General features: G+C 37.5%; 2 protein-coding genes across 2 annotated transcripts; both read right to left on the bottom strand.

Annotated features, from left to right (window-relative positions):
* Positions 1-10,372: 10,372 nt before the first annotated feature.
* LOC101388363 (olfactory receptor 52E5-like) lies at positions 10,373-11,314 on the bottom strand. Its single transcript, XM_004418626.3, has one exon. The coding sequence runs from the start codon at positions 11,312-11,314 to the stop codon at positions 10,373-10,375; it is 942 nt and encodes a 313-aa protein (XP_004418683.2).
* An 11,867-nt stretch (positions 11,315-23,181) lies between these two features.
* On the bottom strand, positions 23,182-24,183 carry LOC101392127 (olfactory receptor 56A4). The gene has a single exon (XM_004418337.2). The coding sequence runs from the start codon at positions 24,121-24,123 to the stop codon at positions 23,182-23,184; it is 942 nt and encodes a 313-aa protein (XP_004418394.2). The 5' UTR covers positions 24,124-24,183.
* Between the last annotated feature and the right edge of the window lie 2,783 nt (positions 24,184-26,966).

Raw genomic sequence — 26,966 nt, 5'->3', positions numbered from 1 at the left:
TTGCTTTATATACCTTGGTGTTCCTGTGTTAGGTGCATATATATTAATAAGTGTTATGTCTTCTTGTTGGAATGTCCCTTTTATCGTTATATGATACCCATCTTTGTCTCTTGTTGTGTTTTTTATCTCAAATTCTGTTTTATCTGACACAAGTACAGCTATACCTGCTTTCTTTTGTTTGCCATTTACTTGCAGTGTCACCTTCCATCCCTTCACTCTGAGCCTATGTTTGTATTTAGACAACATGTTTCCTGAGGACAGCATATTGTTCGGTCTTGTTTTTTAATCCATCCAGCCACTCTGTGTCTTTGGATTGGTGACTTCAAGCCATTTACATTTAGAGTGATTATTGATTTATGAGGGCTTAGGACTGCCATTTTATCTTTTGTTTTCTGATTGTTCTGTATTTCCATTGTTTCTTTTCATTGTATTTCTCTCTGCCATTTCAGTTTGGTGGTTTTCTCTGATGACTTTCTCTCCATTTATGCTTTGTGACTCTGCTCTAAATTTTTATCTTTTGGTTGCTATGAGGTTTGTATAAAAGATCCCATAGATGAGACAGTCCATTTTCTGAGAGCCTCTTATCTCCATTAGCCTATACAAGTTCTGTCCCTTTCCTCTTCCCCTTCTATGATTTTGTTGTCACAGATTCTTCTTTTTTGTGTTGTGAGTTTGTAAGCTAATTGTTGTAGTTATAGTTATTTTTGATGCTTTTGTTCCCTTTATCTTTTATGTTGTAATTAAGTGTTTACTAACCTATCCTGAAATAAAGTTGCAATTCTCTGATTCAGTCTGTCTGTTTATCTCCTTGCTAAAGGTTTTGTGAACCTTTGCTTTTTAGTTTCATATAGGAGGGCTCCTTTCAACGTTTCTTGTAAGGCAGTGTCTAGCAGCAATGAACTATCTTAGCTTTTGTTTGTCTAGCAAAGCTTTGCTTCTCCATCATGTCTGAAGGATAATTTCACTGGATAGAGTATTCTTGGCTGCTAGTTTTTATCTTTCAGTATTTTGAATGTATCATTCCATTCTCTCCTAGCCTGCAGGGTTTCTGCCGAGAAATCCACTGAAAACCTGAAGCAGGTTTCTTTGTAAGTAATTTTCTTCTCTCTTTCTGCCCTTAATATCTTTTTATAGTTGGCTTTTGACAGTTTTAATATTATATGCCTTGGAGAAGGTCTTTTGCTTTAAGGTAATTAGGAGTTCTATTAGCTTCATGTACTTGCATGCCCAGTTCCTTCCCCATGTTTGGGAAGTTCTCAGCTATTATTTCTTTGAATAAGCTCTCTGCTCCTTTCTCCCTCACTTCTTCTTTTGAGATGCCTATGATCATTATGTTACTTTTCCTGATTGAGTTGGCTATTACTCAAAGAATTTCTTCATTTTTTAAAAATCTTAGTTCTCTCTCCTCCTCCACATGACTCATTTCTAAGTTTCTATCCTTGAGCTCACTAATTCTCTCCTCCATATGGTCTGCTCTATTTTTAATGCTTTCTACATTATTTTTCATCTCACTTATTGCATTCTTCATATCCATAATTTCTGTCTTGGTTTTTTTTTTTTAGAGTTTCAATCTTCTTGGTGAAGTACTTCTTCTGTTCATTAGTTTTATTCCTGAGCTCTTTGAACTGTCTTTCTGAGTTTTCTTGTAACTCACTGAGCTTCTTTATGACAGCTGGAGAACTGTCCTTCTCCTTCTCTTCTGCCATGTTACTGGAGTTTGATGAGTTGGTTCTATGCCAGTGCATTTTTGGTAGTAACCATCTTTCTTATTTAGGTACAACTTTGGTTACTTGTTTCTGTGTAACTTCTGGTTCTATTTGAGAGCCTACACTTTCCTCTTTCCACTGCCTCTGCCAGGGGTGTTGTCAGTGTCCTCCTTGTACTGTTTGTGTCTTCAGGCTTGCCGATGCCTTCACTTTAATTTCAAATGTCGCTGCTGGTGTCACCAGGCTGTGAGCACTTGTACTGCTTCTGGGGTTGCCTGGGTCTTGTGTTCCTCCACTGCCTCACACAGCCTTTCCATGGGCTCAGATGCTGCTGCATCATGCACCACCTGTGCTTTTGTTCCCATATTTTCTGCCAATGCTGGTTGCACTGTATCCAGGGGAGCTGGGTTCACAGGTGTCACTGTCGCTGCTGGGGTCCAGGGATCTGGGGTCCAGGGATCTGGGGAATTGTGTGCATCCCCCACTTCTGGTGGAGCTTGTGTTGGGGATGCTGCCACTGGGGGCTGGGTCACCAGTTCTGCTACAGTTCCTGAAGCCTCTGCTCAGAGGTTCCACCTGTCACTGCTAGTGGGGAGCAGGGGCTAAGTAGGTCGAGGATTTGTTGTTGCTTACTGCGCAGCCTCTGGCCTCTAGTGCTAGCTGGGGTGTTTTTAAAACTCAGATCAGAGTGCCCCACTCCAGCGGGGAAAATCCAAGTTTTGCATACTATCCCCACTGTTGGAAAGACCTGGCCACTGCCATTGGAGGAGGAAGGGGCATGTACACGGGACCTGCTAAAAGTAGACAGACAGGGAGCAAACCCATCCCCATTCTCCATCCCTGATGGACTGCTCAAGCAAACTGTGTCTGTTTTCACGTAAGTGTGCAGGCTACTGTGGGGATCCATGCCCTGGATTATGCTGCCGGGGAGTAGGTGAGGGCTGCTGCCCTAGTTCCACTACCACCCAGGGGTCCAGTCCACCCACCTTCAGCTGCATAGATACCTGGATCTCTTATTCATCCTGTTGTGCTGTGTAGGGAATCTTCTGTTGATCAGTGGATGTCCAACCGGTTGTAACTTATAGGGGAGAGACAAAGGGAACAACTCACCCAACCATGATGTTGACCTCACTCTCTGTTCTGTCATTTTTATTTATCAAGAGGATGCACAATCTCTCCTTCTCCAAATTCAAAGGCACTATCTTTTGTAACCTCTATTCTCCACTTAGCATCAACTCTTCAAAGGGCATAGGTTTTCCCAAAAGACAGGAAGGGACATTGACCTTCTGTCTCTGATCAATGAACTACTAGGAGGTGAACTACTAAGGATTTGGTTGCTTATTTCGAATCAAGATAGTGATCAGGAGGGTGACAAAGGCCCTCTACCCAGAAGGAATAAGACATTGAAGGTATCCAGTGCTGCTAGCTAGGGAACCTGGCAAAAACAGATCTGGAGAAACTTAGAGATTTCAATACAGCAGATATTGGTAAAGAATAACATGACATTGATCCTATCTCAGAAGATGTTATCAAGTAACTGAAAAAAGAAGAAGCTTTGCATTAGTAAATCATTTAAATATGTGGAGAATTATGTAAGAAGCTTTGTGGTAAGTATTAGTTCATCAAACTAATTTAAAAAGGTGTGAGATAACATAACCTGTTCAGTCAGATTATATGTCAATCCTGTGCGACCTTGGGAGAAAAGATCAAATACAATTCATCTCTGCCTTTGGGGAACTCACTGAATAAAGTAGGACACAAAAACTTAAAATAGATAATGTCAATGTAATATGGGTCACCATGATGAGATGTGCTCATGGTGTGATGGAAGCACAAGAGAGTGGCACTTTGCGCAACCTGGGAGTTCAATAAGGGCCTTATGGAAGTGAAGTATCTCTATTTATTCTGTGGTTTTGCTTCAAATACAGGGTATATTTTGTGAGCTGCTCACTATAATATAGCACTAGGAAGACTTTTTGTCTAGAGTAGTTAGCCTTATACTAATATCGGTTCATCAAGGGTTAGAGGAAAAATTACAGCATTGATTACTTGTATTAGAACCAAAAAAAGCCTTAAATCAGTTATCTAAGTTTCTACCTTACAAAACTAGGAAAAGATGAGCAAACACGTTCAAAGAAAGTAGAAAGAAGGAAATAAAAATAAGAGCAGAACTTGATGAAACAGAAAGTGAACAGAAAAAAGAAAAATTAAACCAAAAGGCGCTCCCTTGAAAAAAATCGTCATATTGATACATATCTCTACACACTAATCAGTCAAAAAAAATAAAAGAAATACAATATCAACGCCAATAATAAAAGGGGATGTCATTAGATTCTATTCACTAAAAGGATATAGGAATATTATGAACAACTTTATGTCAATAAATCTGAAAACAGATCAAATGGGCAAATTCCTCGAAAGACACGAATTACTGAACTTGACTCAAAAAGACATAGAAATTCTCAATAGCCATATATTAGTTAAAGAATGTGAACTTATAACTAAATATAGTATATTAAAAAAAAACTCCAGGCCCAAATGACTTCACTTGTGGAATTCTAAGACTACAATTCAGGGAGAAATAATTCTAATCCTTCACAAACTCTTTTAGCAAATCAGCAAATAGAAGTGTTGGGAACAAATTCCAGTTCATTTTATGAAGACAGCATTTTCCCGATACTAAAACCAGATGACAACACTAGAAAAAAGAAAACCACTGATCAATGTCCTTTATAAACATAGACACACAAAAAAAATCTTTAATAAACTACTAGAAAATTGACTCCTGAAATATAAAAGAAAAATAATAAATCATGCTCAATTTTAGTGCTGCAGGTTGGTTTAATACTAAAAAAATAAATTGATATAGTTAATTATATCAACAAAATAGAGAGAAAAACATATGATAACCTCAATAATATTAGAAAAACATTTAACAAAATTCAATACCAATTTATAATAATAATATTCAACAAACAAGGAATGGAAGGAAACTTCTTCAAATTGGTAGATAGCTAACATCATATTTAATGATGTTTTCTCTAAGATTGGGAAAAAGGTAAGGATGTCCACTCTTACCATTTCTAATCAACACTGTATTGGATTTCCTGGTCGGTGTAATAAATCAAGAGAAAAAAGCATATAGTTTAGAATGAATGAAGCGAAATTGTCCTTATTTAAAGAAAACACAATCATGTATGCGAAAAACTCTACAAAATCAATTTTTAAAACTACACAAACCAAAAAGTAAATATAGCAAGTCTCAGAATACAAGATCAACATATAAAAGTCAATTTTATTTCTATATACTAGAAACCAAAAAATTGGGAAATAAACTTTTAAAACATTTAAAATAGTACCAAAATACAATCTTTAGGGATACATTTTGAAATATGTGAAAGATCTGCAAAAGAGAACTAAAAATATTGCTGAGATTAATTAAAGAAGATCTAAATAAATATAAATATATGTTATGTGCATGGGTTTGAAGACTCAGTATTTACAGGATATTAATTCTCCTCAAATTGATTGGTAGATTCAATGTACTCTTAATTGAAATCCCAGCAGCTTTTTGTAGAAATTGACAGGTCGATTCTAAAATTTATATGGAAATGCGAAGGACTTAGAAGAGTAAAGACAATTCTATAAAGGAACAACCTTGGAAGACTTACATTACCTGATTTCATTACATAATATAATTTAGAGTAATCAGGACAGTGTATTATTGGTGTAAGGATAGGTAGATTTGTGTAATGGAAGAGAATGGAGAGTCCAGAAATAGGTCCATACATTTACAGAAAATTGATTTTTGACAAAGGGCGCAAAGTAATTCAATGGAGAAAATGATAGTTTTCAATAAATGCTGCTGGAACAACTGTGTTTCCATTTGGGAAAAAAAAATGAACCTCAGCCATTATCTCATACCACATACAAACATTAAGCTATAGACTTATATCTAAAAGCTAAAACCAAAAAATTCATAGAAGTTTAGGAGAAAACATGAACTTAAGATAGGCAAATATTTCTTACATAGGACAAAAAGCATGTATCAAAAAAATTTTTTTAATGATAAATTGTCATATAATTATAAGAAAAGTGATCAATTTCATCAGTATTTAAAATATCTGCTCTCCAAAAAACAAACAGGAAAATGATTAGGCAAGTCATAGGTTGTGAGAAAATATTTACGATGTATAAATCTGCAAAATACGGTTTTCTAGAATATATAACTCTTTACATCTCAAGCATAAGGTAAATAACCAAGTTAAAAAAATAAACAAAGGACTTAAGTAGAATAGACTTTTTTCCAAAGAAGATATTAAATGACCAGTCAGAAAAGTGTCAATTAAAATTATGATGAGATGCCACTGCACAGCCACAAGAACGGCTGAAATTATAAAAGACTGACAGCACCAAGTGTTGGCATGAGTGTGGAGGAACTAGAGACTGGAACTCTCACTGCTGGTGGGAATGTAAAATGGAGCAATGACTTTTTAAAACAGTTCAAAAGTCACTTAGAAAATTAAGCACACACTTACTATACAGTCCAGCAATCCCGCTTCTAATGTTTACCCAAGAGAGATGAAAACATCTATCCGCACAAAGTCTTGTACATGCATAACGTGAAGCTTCTTAACAACTTCATTCAAAATAGATAAAAACTGGAGGCAACTCAGATGTCCATTAAGAGGTAAATAGATGAACAAATCGTGGCTATCCATTAAATGAAGTACTATTTTTGAATAAAATGAGTGAATTACTGGAACACACAGCCACGTAGATGAAACTTAAAACACTATATTAACAAAAGAAGCCAAACACAAAGTACATTCAGCACGATTCCATGCCCATGAAATTCTAGAATAGGGAAAGGTAACGTATAGTTGCAAAAAGTGACCAATTCTTGCCTATGGCCAGGGTGGAGGAAGAGACCAACTGCAAATGAGCAAGAGGGTACATTTTCAGTGATGGAAATATTCTTTGTCCTGATTTTGGTGGTTGTCAAACAGAGTGCACACTTTGTAAAAACTCATTGTACCAGATGCATTTTATTGTATATAAACTATACCTTAATAAATTGATAGAAAGAATAAAAATAAAAAATGAGGAAATAGGGATGCCAATTTATATTTAATCAAGTTAAAATATTAAAATATTATCACACACTATTACCATTATTTTTGAAAATGGACATTTTAACACCAAAAATGGGGAAGATCAGAAGCCTCAGAATTAAAAATATTCTTTGTATTCCCTGTACTAGTATTTTCAGAATATTTCTGCCATTCTTAATATTCTTTTGTCATCCAGACTTGTGAAAACTTTGTGATAGAAAGCCAGCAATTCACTGTCAGGCATGTGTAAAACGTTTGGTTAAGTAACTTGAATAAGGATGTGCATCTTTTAAGAAGCATGTCAGGGATGCAAACTTCGGTCTATTTGACTTGGGTGGAAGACACTGTTGGTGTCTTACGTGTAGGTATTCACCCTTCTGTCATAGACCAAGAACTTTCCCTCAAAATTACCTATGAATCTTTGCTGGAGTACATTTTCTGGCCTCCAAAGCATTCTTGGCCTGAGCCCAGTGCGGACAGGAAGTGTGGAGGAGTCAATCCCCCCAAGAACAGTTCTCAAGCTATGATTGATGGGAGTTGGATGCCCCAGCTTCCTTGCTCTCAACTGAATAACCTGAAAGCGTTTCTAACCAGTCTCTCAAGATTCCCCAGACTGACCCCCAGTTGTCCACAGCAATAAATTACTCCTTAATGCATTCTGTATTGCTCCTGAAACTATAACTCGCCTCATGACGGTCAATATAATTAACCATAACCATCACTATATTCTTGGTGGAATGGCACAAAAACTTCAAGGATGTAGGACAGTGGTCCGCAAACACATGCCTATTTAAATTCACTCGTATAGTTCCTGCATGAGCCATGGCTAATGGCAGATAAGATGGACAAAAGTAAATTTTACCAAGTCATAGCCCCAATAACAACTGCTGTGACAGATGTGGCATCTTTACTAAAACAAAGTCTCTAGCATTTACTCTGTGGATATTGTTCTTTGTTGTGTTCTTTTTAGTTAATCTCTACCAAGAAAATAGACCAAAAGCTGTTTTTTCATTCAACTGAGGTAGGCAGCAGTGCACATTCAAGGACTTTCTTAAGGCTACATTAACTTTTTTGCTTTTTGTTACGACATAGACTGAAAGAACCTAGAGCATTTTCACACTCCTTATATTAATCAGAGTGGTTAAACAGAAAGTGTCAAGTACCCTGGATTCTCTGATAAGACACGTGCACATGACAGGGTGGAAGATAAATAGCACAGAGATTCAGGAGCTTGCCACATTAAGGACATTTTTATATTTCCAATGGTTTGGCACATGCTCAGACGTCACTGCCATGTTAAAGGACAAATTATTGGTCCTTGCACCTCCCACCACTAAGAAAGAGGCTTCTTTGGATTTTGGAGACAGCATATAATACCCTTGAGAATTCTAATTTGATCCATTCACTAGGTGACATTGAAGGCTGACAGTTTTGTTTGGGACCAAGATCAAGAGAGAACTCTGCAGCAAGTTTAAGCTGAAGTTCAAGCATCCCTACTTCTCAGACCATAGGATTTGGGAGATACAATGGTACTCCTGGTATTAGTAGTAGATACAGAAACTGGATAATTTTCTCCGGCAAATTATGAGTCCCAGCATAAACCCATGGAGTCTGCAGTAAAGAATGAAGCAGAGAACAAGTCACCATTCAAGACACAGCTCCAGTTGTCTGAAGCAAGATATAATAAGGTTGTACAGGCATAGCATCATCCTAACAAGAGAATAGTATTTTTGGAATTACCTAGAGCAACTAGAGGGCACAAGTCACATAATCAGTCGTCCCAGACCTCATTTTTCCTACTTCATTTACATGAACGCCTTTCCCTCTCTTCACACCTATGGCCTCAAGGAGGCTCCCTATGACCAGATAAAAGGGAGAGGAAAAAGCTCAATTCTAGTAATGAATTAGTCAGCTTACTATGTGTAGGTTAAAAATGCACTGTTTCCACAATACAGCCTTAATTATGGGTGAACCACAAAGACAGAGACAGAACTCTGAGCAGTACATCTGGCCATCAGCTTAGTGGAAAGAGAAAATTAGCAAGACTTGAAAATCAGAGGCAAAGAGGTCTGGGAAAGAAACGTGTGAATGCCCTTGTGAGATTTGGCACAAAGCATACAGATCTTAATGGCTCACATATTGCCCACCTCAGAGCATGTGTCAGGAAAGAGGAGGCAATGAACCACCAGGCAGCTAGAAGTAATGACTTCTAAAAGCGCTGATGGCATGTGAGCAAAATCTAGTACGGATGGTAAAGGAAGGAGGTGAAGAACATTACTTACAGCCTCTGGACCAATTGCAGTGGCAGGAATGTATCTTCCTATTTCAAATCCTTCCTTAGAAATTGTGACAGGCTACGATCTTGAAGAACTAGTGATAGGACAGAGCTAACACTAACACAGGGGACGAGAAGATCTGATCAGTTCAGGGGTAGGCTGTAGCAGACGCTGTCAGTGCCCTGTCCTTGTCCCTTCTGCTCTTTCATTATGCACCAACATACTCCTACTGCAAACACCAGAATTCTGCCGGGGAGGGCCCTCTGGCTGTGGAAGCATGCTAGACGCATGGTTGGGGCAGGACCGAAGTGTCGGGGGGTTAAAGGCTAGAGAAGCAGTTTTCACACAATGATGGACAGAAGTTACAGCAACATCTTTCCAGCTCTTTTGATCATCACTTGGATCTGTCTTCTACCACCATTCTGTCCTGATTCATTCTAGTGGCCATTGCTTCAATAATGGTGCTAGAAGCAGGTTATGTTACATAAGATCCTGCATATATGCTGAAGAGATATCTGAGATATTATTGGGGTCTCATTGGTCAAAATTTACCTCTATGGCTATTGAGATGTGTGGATCACTAGGGAGTACTCCAGAAACACCAGAGGCCAGACTTTAGAGAATAATATTAATTTTAGACAGATTACTTGCTAAGGAAATGAGGTTATCTTTCTAGTTATTTTCTTTCAGAAAGTTGCACAGAATCCCTTAAGTCGCCTCAAAGGAAAATTTTATATATATAAATAACACATACCATAACATTACACATGATTAGTCTTCTGGCACTAAAGTTTCTATTTAACTTTTCAGCTTCCTTAGTGAACTAATTAATTCTTTTAGATTTCAGATTCAAAATAGTCTCATAAAAATTTAATAACACAACAAATCTTATTAAATCAAGCTAACCTATGGCTGCCTTTGGGAAGTTTAGTCAGTTGTGAAAAGTAAGGTTGAATCACGTACACGCAACACAATCATAATAGTGGAGCCGTGACCACGGACATGTGCTGAGAACAGGAAGATAACGATTGATGACTCTGGTACTGTTTTTTTCAAATTGGTTCAGAAAGTCGGTAGGGCTAAAGCACAGGTGTGATGCAGTAGTGCTTGAGAGTGTTTAGAGTACAAGCTCTGCATTGGGCCTTGATTTCTCCTTCTAGATGAATCCAAACACAAATGCACACACACACATATGTATATACATATATCCATGCATATGTATATTTATATTTATACATATGTATCATAATATCATCATGACTGGGGAAGCTGAGTATCAAACATCTTTAGGATTAAGAATTCTTAGGACTTGCTCCCAGATCTGCTTTGTCCTGACCCCATAGATAATAGGGTTGAGTTCAGGCGGAACAACCATATAGAGATTGGCCAGAAATATATGAATATAGCCAGGGATGCTATGACCAAAGCGGTGGGTAAGAAAAGAGAAAAATTCTGGGATGTAGAAGATAAGCGTGACACAGACATGGGAGCCACAGGTGTTGAGAGCCTTGAATTGGGCATTCTGTGATGGTAAATGGAACACTGTGTAGAGTATCTTCACATAGGAGAGACTAATTGCAATAAGGTCAATGAATCCCACAGAAAAGGCAGCCATTTCAAACAAATTATTGGCACTGATACTGGCACAGGAAAGGTGGGCAATGCCCATGTGCTCACAGTAGGTGTGGGGAATGATACGGGCACCACAGAATGACAACAGCAAGATGAGAAACACAAAAGGGATAGCGAAGATTAAAGACCTCACTATCATGACTACACCTAGAATGGCCACCACCTTGTTGGTGAGGATTGTGGTATACCTCAGGGGATAGCAGACGGCAACATAGTGGTCGATGGCCATGACTGTCAGGACCCCAGACTCCAGGCCTGTGCACAGATGAATCATAAACATCTGTGCAAGGCAGGCACCAAAAATTATTTCCTTGAAATTGAACCAGAAGATGCCCAGCATCTTGGGGATAGTGGCAGTGGACAGGCTTATGTCAGTGCAGGCCAACATTGCCAGGAAGTAAAACATGGGCTGGTGGAGACTAGGCTCAGACTGAATTATAAAGAGGATTATAATGTTCCCCAGGAGGGCAATCAGATATATAGCACAAAATGGGAAACCAATCCAGACATGAAAATTTTCCAGGCCTGGAATCCCCAAAAGGACAAAGGAGGAAGGATGGAATTGAATGGTGTTGTGATGGGCCATCTGCATGATTGCTGGCCAATTTTTCCACACTGTATTAAGACTAAAATATCATTCATGCCATTCTTTCAGGTCCCGGAGAAACATGGAATCAATTCTCTTCCTTAATATTCAGCAGAAGACCCTGAGGTGGGAAGTGATAAAAGATTTAAAAAGTTCCCAAATGCAGAACACACCAGATTATCGATATCTTGTTTTTCTGACCAAGATACATCCCAGACTTGATGCTCTGCTACAGTCCTAGGAATGGTGTAAAATGTGCTTACGCTTTAGAGGAACTTCTGTAATGTCACCTTGAAGAATGAATTGAAGGGGCAGGTTAGAGTTTGAAATGAGCTGAGTGATAGATGATCTTAGCCTGATTTAAACAAATGGTAATGGAGATGGCAAGGTGACGGAATATAAAATAAAGTGTCAGGAAACACTGTTTAATGTGATTTGGGGGATGAAATAGAGTAATAAGTCATGTTTAACTTCCAGGATTCTGTCTTAGGCAAATGGGTGAATATTGGTGCTATTCATTGAAATATGGAACATAATAAGGGAAGTTTTATTTGTTTACTTTAGTTGATAAGTATAGGTGTCGGCATCAGTTCTGTAATATGTAGATGTAAAGTTCATATTGAATCAAGTAGAGATTCTCAGCAGGCAGAATATTAAAGTTCCCATTGTTGTGAAGATCAGTATTTTTTACATCAGTGAGTTTGTAAAGCGCTAAAAATTCCATGCACGAGACTCTAGGAACCACAGGATCCCTATCGTGATGAAGACAATATCTTATGTTGTTCTTTTCCATGTTCAAAATATTTACAATCTCTGGAGGTCTATATTGGGATGAATATCACAACAGTGAATGAATCTTTCTGTGTTCTCAAAGGCTCCTCAGGTTAATAAAGAAGCAAGAGGTAGAAAAAGGAGCCTATCTCAGAGATAACAAATCAAATGTCTTCAGGGAAAAAAAAAAATGTCTTATACAGGGAGTCATGAATATTCTCTACATATTTATGCTCTTGCTTATCCAATTGTATTAAAATTTATTATAAAATATTGTGTAGTTCAAACAAAATAATTAAGTGGGTTGGATGTTGTCTATGGGACTAGGGCATGGACATATTTTAGGGTGGGCATTATTATGTCTAGCACACCTGTTATATTCCTTTCCTTTCTAAGCTACCATTCTAGGCTGAGATCTAAACAAGCACTCAACATTGGGCTTTTAAAAGAGTCTAATTTTATTGGGCCTACACAGTACAAAGAAGAATGTAGTGATGCCAACTACCCATATCACTCACATCATCTAAATTCCTCCCTTGATCTCAATGTCTGGGTGTTCGTCTTTGGGATGGATATCATTACATGGAAATTATGGTTGTGTTTCTTCTTAGATCATGCTTTGGCTGCTATCCCTCATCCCCAGCAGTTCAGTTATCAATGGAAAATCTGAGAAGTCAAACTCAGACCCTAAGTGTTATCTAAATAAGCAGGACACAAGATGACAACAGTGTCAAACTCCTTATAGCGCTTCTTGCTCTCCTGCTACCATAGGTGGGAATTTCCTTCTCATTAGTTTATCTCTCCCAAGGTTTCCACATCAGAAGCAGGAGTTTACTTCTCATTGACATGCGTACTTCTAAAATCATTTTACTTCAAAGGTGATATAAGTCTTACAGGTTTAAATGCTTTGTCGTGTGTGTTAAAGTAAAATTTAATCACACTGAGATTTAAAACTTTTAGATGATCATTAATGATTGTCCAAGACAAATTTGTTCATTTCACTTCCTTTTTTCAGTGTTTATTTGCTATCTATGAACACTGATAGTTGCTTTTATTTTCTTACTTTTAGTATGAAATGAACCCCAAATTAAGAAATCTCTTTGATAGGTGCTACTGTCATCAAAACACAACATTTGTAAAGGGGAAATAATGTTGCCATTTGAGAGTTAAAGAATCCAATGAATTTCATGGTTAGAACAGGGATATCCAAAGACACCTAAATGGGGTCTAACAACGCTCAGGGAAGCAATATTTGAGTGTTACTTAATTGCACCTGGCTACAAAAATAAAGGATAAGTCACACAGTTGGGGAGGGGTTGGGTAATCCCATAAACACAAGACAGAGAGCAACAGATGACGTATTAGCCCATACCTGGGTACTGAGAATTCACTTTCTTTGTACTTAAGAAGCATTTCGTGGGCCAGCTCCGTGGCTTAGCGGTTAAGTGCGCGCGCTCTGATGCTGGCGGCCCGGGTTCGGATCCCGGGAGCGCCCCGAGGCACCACTTCTCCGTCCATCGCGAGGCCGAGTCCCACGTACAGCAACTAGAAGGATGTGAACCTATGACATACAACTATCTACTGGGGCTTTGGGGAGAAAAAACTAAATAAATAAAATCTTTAAAAAAAAAAAAAAAAAGAAGCATTTCGTTTAATGCGGGTATGCTGATGTGGATTCTACTTGCTTAGCTATGTTCTGAGATGAAATTGTTAAGAATCTTATTCTCGTACAAACACTTAGTGAGCATCAGAGTTGCCCCTCATGAAAATATTCAGCTAGTAAAAATAGTGACTATGTGCAAAAACCCAGCTTTTAGTAACCCCAGAATTTTGAAATGATAACCAAGTTGAGTCCTTTTAGATTGGCTTCAAGCATGCTAATGCTTCACAGATGTGAATTTCAGTCAAGATGACAAATTTCCAATACTTAAACACATCGGAACACAGCTTTTGGCAAAGAGCAGCAGAGCTACTCCTCCTGAGCCTTGCAGTGTTGATAACTTTGTACAAAACTATTTTGTTAAAAGCTCTAGAGATTGATGAAATCTCTAAGCAATTAACCTTCTTGGGAAGTCTGCCAGCACACTTTGCTGTTTCCAAGCATGGCCTTCATGTTATAGCCCCTGGAACACGCATTTGGTGAGGAAGGGGGTTTTCTTACATATTTTCTTCTATGCTACTTAGAAATTACAGTCTTACTGACATCACTCTGTCACCCGTTTCCATTTGGATTACTCACTTTCTGGGCTAAATGACATTTAGCAAAGTTTCAGAAATGAGAATCTATAGTGCAGCAGGAAAGTTCTCAAATAATAGAAACTGTTAATGGATGGTAGCAAAATTGAATGTTCTGGAGATTAAACATATTTGGAAAGAGTAGAGTGAACAAAATTGGAAGTATTTTTTTCTATAGGTCTGTTATAGCCTTTAAATATACAAATATAAATATTAAGACTCTTAGAAATAAGATTGTTATAACTAAAATATTAAATGAGATTAAATAAATTATAATTAAATATTAAAATAATTGAAATGAGTTTGTAGCATATTCTTTAGGTATGATAACAAGATATCCATTTAATTAGACAGGTAAAATTTAGTTCTTAGCAGAACACGTTTTTCTATGGGAAATACTGGATGTCTTGGGTCCTCTAAGTCTTTCTGAGACATAGATGTTTCAAGTATTTATTTATTTAATGTTTATAATTTGCTTTGTAGCTGGTGTTTTTAGACGTGGGAATAGCTAAGGTATATGGCTATGATAAAAAGAAATGTTTTTTTTCATAATGCTTACATTCTAAATTAGCAAGAAAGACAATAAGCATGCAAAAAATAATTAAATTACCCCCAGATAATGGCAAGTGTGATGGAAATAAAATTAAATAGAACTAAAAATCAACAATAAGAATAGCAAAAAACCAATTAAAAAGGGGAAAAGACTGAACAGACACTTCTAATAGAAGATAGACAAATGTTCAATAGCAAATGAAAAGGTATTCAACGCCATTAGTCATCAGGGAAATGAAAATTAATATCCCAAAGTGATTCCATTTTATACTCCTTGAACGGTAAAAGGGAAAATGATTCACATTATCATATATTGAAGAATATGTGGAATAATGAAACTCTCATGCATTGCCAGTAGGTATGTGAAATGTATAACTATTTTGAAAAACTCTTTGGCATATTTCTTATGAAGTAAATAAGTAAGAAGTAAATAATACGTCTTTGCTATTATTCAACAATTCCACTCCTAGAAATTTACCAAAGGGAATTAATATCCAGTGGACATGTAAATAGACAGATATATAAGCCTGAAGATCAGGAAAAGGACGTGGTGGATAATAGAAATTTGGGAGTCATTTGTGTACAATGTGTTTGATACATGTCATCTGCATTGTATATATGGATGGAAGAATGAAGAGGAAAAACTATAAAACAAGAAGTAGCAGTAAATATTCTAATTTATTGTTCTTCTAGAGGTAGTATTCCAATATATTATGGTTCACCATGTGATAGTGAAAAACTATATAAAAATGTAGTTGGCAATTCAACTGTATTTGGAATGTGTGTGTGTGAGAGAGAAAGAGAGAGAGAGACCGAGAGAGAGAGAGTGAGAGAGAATGAAGAAAATAAGAATTATACTATCGCTGATCATTGGGTATAGGGTATAAGAGAATCACAGATAGACACTCTATGTCTTCGTAAAAATTAGGGATGCTCCATGCCACTCTTTCTCCCTCTATTTTCAATATCAATTAAGAGTCTTTTTCTTTATCCCATCCCCTTCTTTCAAGAACTTTATAATGAATGCCTCTGAGTCACCTTACTCTTTCCATTATTTCTTCCTCTGCCCTGATTTCTCTGCCTTACTGTCTACCAAAGCTCCATTATTCAGTGAGGAACTAATTTACCAACTGTTTTATCAGCTCTTCCATCTCAGAAGAGTCACCTGTTTGAATGCTACAACCTCTGGGCTTTGTAGAGTGATAATTTATAGTGAGTAAGAATTTATAGTGATACTTTATACTGCCCAGATGCACTTGCCGCTTGGGGCTCCCAAGTGCCTGGAGGATGGGAAGAAAGGAGTTCCTGAGTTGCCAAGCTAAAGGTGATTCCTTCTCCAGTGTTAGGTCAGATCAGTAGTCCAATTGTGATTTTGCATTGTATGTGGGCTTTGTACTGCCAAGATGACGCTGGAAGAGGTCACTTCATGGGAGAAACACAATAGTGGCCAGAAAAGAGAAGTTCTCACTTTTATAAATCATTTCCTAATTTTTACAAGTCCCTGCAATGGACTCTCAGATATCAAGAATAGAAGCTACCTACTATTTTATTTAATAGAAAATGAGGGGCCGGCCCCGTGGCTTAGCGGTTAAGTGCGCGCGCTCCGCTGCTGGCGGCCCGGGTTTGATGCTGGGCGCGCACCGACGCGTCGCTTCTCCGGCCATGCTGAGGCCGCGTCCCACATACAGCAGCTGGAAGGATGTGCAACTATGACATACAACTATCTGCTGGGGCTTTGGGGGAAAAAATAAATAAATAAAATTTAAAAAAAAATAGAAAATGAGACTCAGAAAATCCAGGAGATAGGATGAGGTCATAGCCAATCAATGCCAGAGAAGAAACTTCAAGTCCATTGAATTTCTAACCCAAGTGTTCCTTCTAACAAATACTTCAAGTATCCTCCTTTATTCACAGGTTATTTGTACAGATTTGACCTCAACCCTTATGCTACAAACTATGATAATAAGAATGAGGCCAGGGATGCTCTTTAGACAGTTTCCTACAAAATCATGGCTTAAATATCTTTGATAAGTCTTAGCCCAATGCTAATATCAATGGTATTTGGCAAGCTAGCGGTGCAGTTCTGGTCCAAGTCTGAAGGCTTGAGAACCAAGATGTCTGATGGTGTAAGTCCCAGTCGGAGGATAGGAGAAGACTGATGTCCAGCACAAGCAGACAGACTGCGAGAGAGAGAAGTCTTCCTTCCTTCACATTTTGTTCTGTCCAGGTCCTCCATGGATTGGATGATGCCCACTCACACTGGGGAGAACAATCTGCTTTACCCAGTCTACTAATGCAAATTCTAACCTCTTTCAGAAACACCTTCACAGACACATCCAGAAATAATGTTGAACGAAATACCCCATGGCTCAACCAAGTTGACACATAAAATTAACCATCACACTGGGTGGAATGCAGAAACTAGGGAAAGGGCCTTCAAAATTTAAATCTATAGCATAAATGTTTCCAATGGCTCCAGCACCATATATGAAAAAGGAAATCACTCGCACTATCACATTCGTCATAAATCAGATCACAATATAACTATGTGTCTTTTCTTGTACTACCCATTCTGACCAATTAGTCTATTTGCCAATATCACACTATCTTAAGTATGCAGTCTTATAAAAATTATCAAAGTGTATAGTAGTGTCTTTGTTTGTTTGTTTGTTTATTTGTTAGGTTCTTTGCATTATCATGTGCTTTTGAAAATCAGCTTGTCAATTTCCACAAAAATGTCTGTTGAAATTTTTGTTGGAATTGCATTGAATCTATATATCAGTTTGGGGAGAATTAACACCATTACATTACTGAATCTTCCAGTCCACAAACATGATATATATCTTGATTTATTTGTTGTCTTTAATTTTTCTCAGCAATGTTTTCTAGTTTCAATGCATACAATTTGGACATCTTTATTCTTAGGTATTTGATATTCTTGATGTAATTGTAAATGGTGTTAACTTATAAATTTCATTTTCCATTTTTTTGTTTCTAAGGTGTAGAAATACAATTGATTTTTGTGTATTGACTTTCTATGCAGCAACTTACTAAATTTGCTTATAAATTCAAATATTCTATTTATTGGTGCTATTGGATTTTCTGTCCAGAGAATGAAGTTATTTGCAGATAATGACATATTTACTTCTTCCTTTTCAATCTTTACACAGTTTTTCCTTTTTACTCAGCATTTACTATTTCACCACTGAGTATAATATTGACTGTAGCTTTGGGGAAGACAAACTTTCGTAGATAAAGCAATTCCCTTCTGTTCATAAATTTCTGAGATTATTTTTATTAATAATACATAGTGAATTTTGTTGCATGATTTTTCTGAATCTATTGAGAAATTTGTATATTTTCCTCCATTATTAAGGTTAATGTTAATGAGGTGAATCAAATGTAGATCAAGTTTCAAATGTTAAAGTAACTTTTCATTCCCAGAATAGACTTCACTTGTTCAAATGCATTAATTTTTGTTTTTTTAATACTCAACTTCAAATATTTTGTTTAGAATTTGTATATCTATGATCATGAGAGACGTTAGCTTATAATTTTATTTTCTTGTAAAATTCCTGTCAATGTTTGATGCCAGGTTTATGATGGCCTCAAAAAATGTATTGGAAAATGCGCCCTCTCTTTCTATTTTCTGAAAGAACATAGGTTATTTCTTCTTTAACTCTTTAGAAGATTTCACCATGAAGGTACGTAGGCCCAGAGTTTTCTCTGTGGAAAAGTTTTTAATTATGATTTCATCATCTTTAACAGATATAGAACAAGGCAGATTTTTACAATTTTTCCTTTGCCATTTTTGGACAGTTGTGTTTGTCAAGGAATTTTTATATTGCATCCTTGTTAAATTAATTGGCATTGTATAGTTTTATTATCTTTTAAAATATCTCTAATTTCAATAGTGTTTTTAAAATTCTAGATAATTTAAATTTGTGTTTTCTGTCATTTTTACTAAAAGTTTATCCCTTTTATTATTAGTTTTCAAAACATTACTTTTGGCTTTGTTATTTTCTATTATACATATTCTTTCTGTTCTATTGTTCTCTACTTGTATTTGTACTATTTCTTGTCTTCTACTTTCTTTGGGTTTAATTTTCTGATTTGTTGTTTGTTTTGTTTTTTAGTTTTTTGAATTAGAAGCTTAGCTCTGTAGGTTGCAAGTCCAAGCCTGGCTTAGTTTGGTTTTCTGCTTCAGAGTCTCCCCAGATTGCAATGAAGTTGTTGGCCAGGACTCTAATCTCATTTGAGGCTCTATCTATCTCTTTGTCTGTCTGTCTATCTATCTATCTACCTCAGATATATTATATAGATATGAAGTAGCTTTTTCAATAAATGATGTTGTGAAAACTGGACAGCCACATGCAAAAGAATGAAAATAGACCCCTGTCTTACAGCATAAACAAAAATCAACTCAAAATAGATTAACGACTTGAATGTAAGGCCTGAAACTGTAAAACTCCTAGAAGAAAACATGAGACGTAAGCTCCTTGGTATTGGCTTTGGCAGTGATTTTTTGGATTTTACACCAAAAGTGAAGACAACAAAAGCAATAATAAACAAGTGGGATACAGTAAACTATAAAGCTTCTGCATGGCAAAGATAACCATTAACAAAATGAAAAGGCAAGCTACAGAATTGGAGAAAATATTTGCAAGTCATATATCTGATGAGTTAATATCCAAAATATTTAAAGAACTCATACAACTTAACAGCAAAAAAACAAACAATCCAATTACAAAATGGGTAGAGGAATTGAATAGACATTTTCCAAAGAAGACATGCAAATGGCCAATAGGCACATGAAAAGATGCTCAACGTCATTAATCATCAGGAAATGCAAATCAAAACCACAATAAGCTATTACCTCACACCTTTTAGAATGACTATCATCAAGAAGACAAGAGATAACAAGTGTTGGCAAAGATGTGGAGAAAAGAGAATCCCTGTGCACTGTTGATGGGAATGTAAATTGGTTCAGCCACTATGGAAAACAATATGGAGATCTTTCAGAAATTTAAATATAGAACTATCACATGATACAGCAATTCCACTCCTGGGTATATATGCAAAGTAAATGAAAACAGGATGTCAGTGAGATATTTCCACTCTCATGTTCACTGAAGCATTATCCACAATAGTGAAGATGTGGAACCAAGCTAAGTGTCCATCAATGAGTGAATGGATAGAGAAGACGTTATATACATATGCAATGGAATATTTTTCAGCCATGAGATAGAAGGACTTCTTGTCATTTACGACAACATACATGGAGCTTGAGGGCATTATGTTAAGTGAAATAAGTCAGAGAGAGAAAGACAAATACTGTATGATCTCACTTATATACGTAATCTAAAAAACTCAACTTATAGAAACAGAAAACAGATTGGTTCTTGCCAGAGGAGGAGGGTAGGGGATGGCAAAAATGGGTGAAGTTGGTTAAAAACTACAAACTTCCAGTTACAAGATAAATAAGTTCAGGGGATGTAATATACAGAATGGTAATTATAGTTAACCATATTGTACTGTACAATTCAAGGTTGCTAAGAGATCTTAAAAGTTGTCATCACAAGAAAAAAATTGTAACTATATGAGGTGAGGGACATTAACTAATTATTGTGGCAATCATTTCACAATATACATAGGTCAAATCATTATGTTGTACACTTTAAACTAATACAATGTTATATGTCAATGATATATCAATGAAACTGGAAAAAAATTAAATAAAATGCCTAATAAAATTAGTAAAGTGATTTAAAAAAAAGTTTTGGTACTACATGGAGTAAGGACATATACCCTTTCAACAACTGTATTAAGACTTGCTTATAAATGGGTGATCATTCTATGACTCAAACACTGGAGATTGCTTCCTACCTGCCATAAACTTCTGGGCAAAAAATTAATATTTATAATGTGCCTACTAAGTGCCAGACACCAAGCTTGGGCTGGGGACAAGAGAAGCTTGAGATGTAACTCAAGGGGTTTTTTGTAACTCACCAGTTTATGCTGTTGCACAGCCAAGGGTGAAACCAGTAGTGTTGTGGAAAGAACACTCGGGTTGACACTCGGTCGAGTGACATGGATTTATCCTGGCTCAATTACTCTGATCTTGAGAGTCCTTTTACTCCTCTGAGCTTCAGCTTCTTCATCAAGGACCAACAAAAAAACCCTCTCAGGGCAAATACATGGGTAAAATAAGGATGTATATAACGTGTCTGGCACATGGTAGGTACTCAATTAATAGTAACTCTATGGAAAGGAGAAATTAGAGGGGATGAATGAAAAAGACAGAGAATTCAGCCAGCTGAAGTCCTTTGTTACCTTGATGAGACCAATGCTATGAAATGTGACATAATAGATCCTAAAAAAAGCTCTTTCAAAACCCAGCATTTCAAAAGTGCATGCAGGCAGTGGCATTTACACCTCCCAAATGCACAGAAGGACCAGGTGTCTAGCGCCAAAGAAAGACATCCTGCAAAAAAAAAAAACATTCTTGTCTCAAGAAAAAAAATTGTAACTATGTGAGTTGATGAATGTTAACTAAACACATTGTGGTAATCATTTTGCAATATACATATATCAAACCATTATGTTGTACATCTTAAACTAATACAATGTTATATGTCAATTATATCTCAATAAAAGTGGAAAAAATAAAAAATTAAATGATACACAAGAAAAAATATTGTAGAAATATTAAATTTCAATACAAGTCATTCAGCAAACATAAACTTCAATACAAAAGAAAGTATGATAGTCCAACTGGGAAAGTTATTCTAATGATGCTTAGAAAAATGATGGCAATGAAACTCTTAATTTTCATCCTCAAAAGAGAGGTTGCTACTGTACAACATTGCTCGGAAATATCGGATTAATCTGTGACATCATTAAGAAGGGGATTGCAAAACAGTGGAGCACACTTATCTGTGAAAATCAAACCCTAGAGCTTCCAAGCCTGGAAAACTGTCCACAGCTGTACCAGCCCCAGCTCAGGATGGAGGCTGGAGCAAACAGGGCAATAGAGGGAATGAATAGGACAGCTGATTTGTGCCTAGGATGGGCAGGTCAGAGTGGAATAGGGATGATGCCTGAAATTTGATTGAAAGTTCTAAGTTCCTTATAGGTAGTCATATGGGATAAAGTGAAGATTATAAAGTCATGAAGTTGAAGATAATAAAGAAAAGAAATTATAACACTTCAAACGATACAACCCCCCACCAAAAAAAAAAAACAAAAACCCTAAAGAGTTGTCATTCTCCTTTACAGAAGAAAAAAAAAAAAAACTGAAGAAAGAATCTTAGCAGAAAGAAAGAATAGGAAATGCTGCTCCCAGAGAGGTGCACAGACAGAAAAATCTTAACAGGATCTGGGAGGATCTGAGGAACCAGAAGATGGTACATGTGCTACAGGTGCCAAAAAAAAGCGTCAGGGATGTTCAGGGTAAAGCATTCAACCCCAAGAGCCAAAGTTCTGAGAGAACATCTATACTTCGGCCCAATAGACCCTTCACAACACAAAAGCCATGAGTGAAACAGGAGACAGGAGAGGCATCTATGTCATTTGCAAACCAGGGGATAGGCAGATCTTTTTAAGCATAAGGTTTGTTTCTTTAGAGGTCAAACACTCCCACTCTAATCCAGCTCCACTTGGCTAAGGCTTGGCAAGATCCTTGGTTAAGGATTTGGTCAAAGAAAATTCCCAAGTGACCACAGAATCTAGGAAAGGGAGGTTTCCTTTGAAGCAACAGAAAACGAGGATTCAGAGAAGAATGTTTTCATTGTTAGCTGAGTATAAAGAAAAAGAAGAATCAGAATATGTTCCAGTTTCTTGTCAGCTCTCTGAGGATTGCAGCTGGGTGGGGCTGCCCTCAGGCACAGGAGCACCCAATTGTTTCAGGCTTTGGAAGGTGGGGCAAAATATCGTATGATTTCCTTCATTAAGTAGTAGATAATAACAACAATAAACAAACACATAGGGACAGAGATTGGATTGGTGGTTACCAGAGGGGAAGGGGGGAGGGAGGAGGGTGAAAGGGATAATTCGGTACATGTGTGTGGTGATGGGTTGTAATTAGTATTTTGGTGGTGAACATGATGTAGTCCATGCAGAAATAGAAGTACAATGATGTACACCTGAAATTTTTACAATGTTATAAACCAACGTTACCGCAATAAACAAAAAATAAAAAAAAAAAAGAATATGTTCCAGGATTAAAAAGTAAAATTTCCTTTCCAACATAAAAATAATTCCAGACTTTTATTAAAAATTTCAAACGTAGATCTGATCCTTTTTACCTCTTACAACCTACTCAGTAGCTTCTGGATTCCCTGCTTGATCTCCTTGGTTCTCACGCCATAAACAATGGGATTCAGAGCTGGGGGGATGAGGTGGTGCAGGATGTTGAGCAGGATGGGAACATCTGGGGGAATTCTCTTCCTGGCCAGGTTAGTGATGACCAGAACCAGCAGGACTGTGCTGAAGAAGAGGATGAGGATGAAGTGGGAACCACACGTGCTCAGGGCCTTGGCCACAGCACCCTCAGCCTTGATCCTTAGCACAGCTTTCAGGATAAAGGAGTAGGAGAGAACAATAAGGATGAGGTCAGAGCCCAGTAGGGTCCAGCCTGCCACAAACTGGTAGAACCGATTCAAGGTGATGTCATCACAGGAGAGTTTGGACACAGAGAGGTTAGTGCAGATGCAGTTCTTGATAATGTTTTCTGCACAGTATCTGAGCCTGGCAGAAAGTATTGGAACAGGAAGAGAAAAGAGGGCATTCCGGGCCACAACAAATATGGCAGCCCTAGCCACAAATTGGTCAGAGATGATGGATGGATATCGTAATGGTTGGCAGATAGCCACATAGCGGTCATAGGCCATGACCATGAATGTGCAGGACTCCATGGTCAAGAAACTGTTCATGATAAACATCTGGAGGAAGCAGGTAGAGAAGCTGATGGATCTGAAGTCAAACCAGAAGATGGCCAGGACCTTGGGGATGACAGTGAGGCAGAGCACGATGTCCAGCAGAGAAAGGAGGCTGAGCAGGTAGTACATGGGCTCATGCAGAGATGCCTCCAGCCAGATGGTGATCAAGAGGGTGGTGTTGGCCCCCATGGCCAGGAGGAAGAGGAAACTGAGGGGCAGGGACAGCCAGTGCTGCCAAGTCTGGTAGTTAGGGAAGCAGATGAGGAGGAATTCGGCGACTGGAGCAAAGGAGTAGTTGCTGGGTGATGCCATGTAATGTATCCTGATCAAACTGGAAATCCAGAGTCCCTTAAAATGTATGACAGACTATAACAACAGAGAAAATATGTGTCCTAGATGTAGTAGAACTTGGATTTTCATTGGGGCTCTTAACCTATCTCAATCAAGTTTTTAAATCACCATCATGGCCAGCATCACAATCATCAATCATCTCTGACATTTAACTGAACACTTATCATGTAGTGGCACTAAGCTGAATGCTTTATAACCATTATCTCATTTCATCCTTTTAAAAAAACTTATAAATAATTAATATTATTATCCCAATTTCACAAATAATAAAAGGATAAAGGTAAAGGGGAGCAGGATAATTTGATCAAAATCAGAGAGCCAGTAAGTGGTGAAACCACAACTCAGAACTAGAGAGTCTGACTCTAGAGTCTCTGCTTTCATTCACTACACACAATTTAGCCTCAACAGGCACAGTGACTTAACTAAGCCCTTCCTTCTCTCAGAGGGTAGAAGAGATAGCTCTAGAGAGCTCTGTTTAGCTGTCTCCATGGAAGTCCTAGAAAAGCCCAGCCCTCTACTGCATATAACTGGACAGGGTCTGACTTCAGGATTCCCTATTTTCAGTCTTCAGGAAATAGTTGGATTAGAGGTAGAGTAGCCCTTGATCCCACCCAAAGGCAATAATTTATTCTGCTCCAAGGAGGATTTCACTTTAAAGACATAGTGTTTATCATTCTCTTACTGGATTATTTGCTGTTATTTCTCTTTGGGAAGGTTCAAGAGGGTTTTCTTTGGTTTGTGTCCTTTAGAAGAGACTGTGAATTTCCTATTCTGGTGACAGAGACAGTCAATACTTGGGGGGGTGGTGGTACACCAGGAGGAGATGAAGAAATTCCAAGTGCATAACTGTTTTTCAAAAAAAAAAAAAAAGGTCTTTGAGGGGAGCCCAAAAGAGGAACACATTTTGAAACTTAGAAGGTAAGAGAAATGTCCTGTTATCCTGGGCAGGAAGTTCAGAGAGGCCTGGAGGCTGCAGCAATACCAAGAGTTTGGGCCTAAGAGTATCTACCATTCCATGCTTGGAGGATTGAGTAGTGTGCTGTTGTCTTCAGCTCACCCATGTGGGTTCCTTGACTTGTACTGCTCTAGAAGGACCTTGGGATCCCTTGTGTGATAAGGCTATAAACTTACCTGTCACAGGAATTCCATCCAACGACGAGCCCCTCTAATCATGGGGGCCTTGACTGATGCGCTGTTAATCCTTTCTTTTCCTGCTCTGAGGGAGCCCAGCCTTGGACAGTTTACTCTGACAAAGATAGTGGGCCAAGAGCATCCTGGACCTTTTTGGAGGCCACTTCCTGCTCTGTTCTCTGTGTGAGTCCTTAATAGGGTCCTCTGAATTGTCCTGTATCTCTGAAACTTCACCAAGCATCTACCTGCTCTGGACAATGATCTCCTAGTGATCACCTCATTTATACCAAGAGCTATTCCTTGTTAGGATAGACAGGAAGAAATGGATTGGACAGACATTTCAAAATCAAAATCAGTGAGAATTACATGTAGGGGATGAGTAAAGAAAAACATTTGAGGATTCATTATTCAATCATTGTCCAAACGTGTTCTTACTACTCACTATTAGGCAAGGTGACATGTAACAAACCAAACAGAGATGAATAAAACATGTTCCTAACTCTCAAATCACAGCGTTAGAAAACTTTTTGTTTTGAGCTTGGGTGACAAAAAGAATGAAATCTCTACTGAGAAATGAGAAAGGGGAATGGGAAAAAAGGAGGGAATTTTGAGATTAAGAAGATGAATTTCTACATGAAGTGTTATGCAGTAAGTATTTGCAAAATATCCAGGTAGATTTTTTCACAATCATTCAAAATATAACATGCCTGGAACTCAGTAGAAAATTCAAGTCTGCAAATGAAGATATTTTATTTCTTTTCAAAGAAAGAAGGTAAAGAGGTATTAGCATATAAAATAATTGGAGAACACCTAAACATGATTTAAAATCTAAAACTTATACTGATGAGAAATTTCAAGTGGTTTTGGTTGTGAAGGTTTAGGAAAAAAGGAAATATTTGACGTAAAAAGGTTCTAGAGAGGATAGGAAGGGATTAATTCAATAGCATAAGTCAGGACTTTTTTTCTATTCACTGCTCTATTCACAAAAGAAAATGTCTATATTAGGAAAAAAAAGGGTAAGTATTATATACATGGCAAAACTGTAGGCCAGGCCTTATGTTACTTTGGTAATGAGACAAAGCAGAAGAAAAATATGAAGTTGGATCTCCCACACAAAAAAACAAAAAACAGCCACCCTCAGCTACTTCATTGATTTCAGACTGTAGGGCGAGAGCAAGTGTCCAGTTGCTCAGAACAGAAATGTCTTTTCCTCTGAAGTAGGAGGAAATTATCTGAGTTCATGGATACCGTTGGTGGTTGAAAAGTTCATTTTGTTCTGTTTTGCACAAAATATTGTTACTTTCCAGATAGCCTACTCTTTAGAATGCTGAACAATTTCTCCTTTTGTTTTGCCTCTTAACAGGAATCAACCTTGCTATTAAAAATATGGTAGCCAATGTTCTTGGTTAGCATCCTGGAAATGAGTTCTTTCTGTTCCTTTTTAACAATGACCCCAAATTATAGTTTTTCTACTTCATGCCATCTACCACACATGTTTTATGCTAGAAATCTCCCAAGGATTTGGTTTTTCATGCTCAGTGTGAGAAAACATATTTGTAAAATGAGATGTTTGCTATACCCAGAGCTCCCAGCTTAGATCCTCAATAGAAGCTCTGTTGGAAGGTCAGATAACCACCAGGCCATCCTCTTGTCTCAGCCAATCCCTCCTTTTA

The sequence above is a fragment of the Ceratotherium simum genome, chromosome 7, assembly GCF_057802395.1.
Source record: "Ceratotherium simum simum isolate JZ-2026a chromosome 7, ASM5780239v1, whole genome shotgun sequence".
Classification (NCBI taxonomy): Eukaryota; Metazoa; Chordata; class Mammalia; order Perissodactyla; family Rhinocerotidae; genus Ceratotherium; species Ceratotherium simum.
This window is presented reverse-complemented; position numbering and strand designations above follow the sequence as displayed.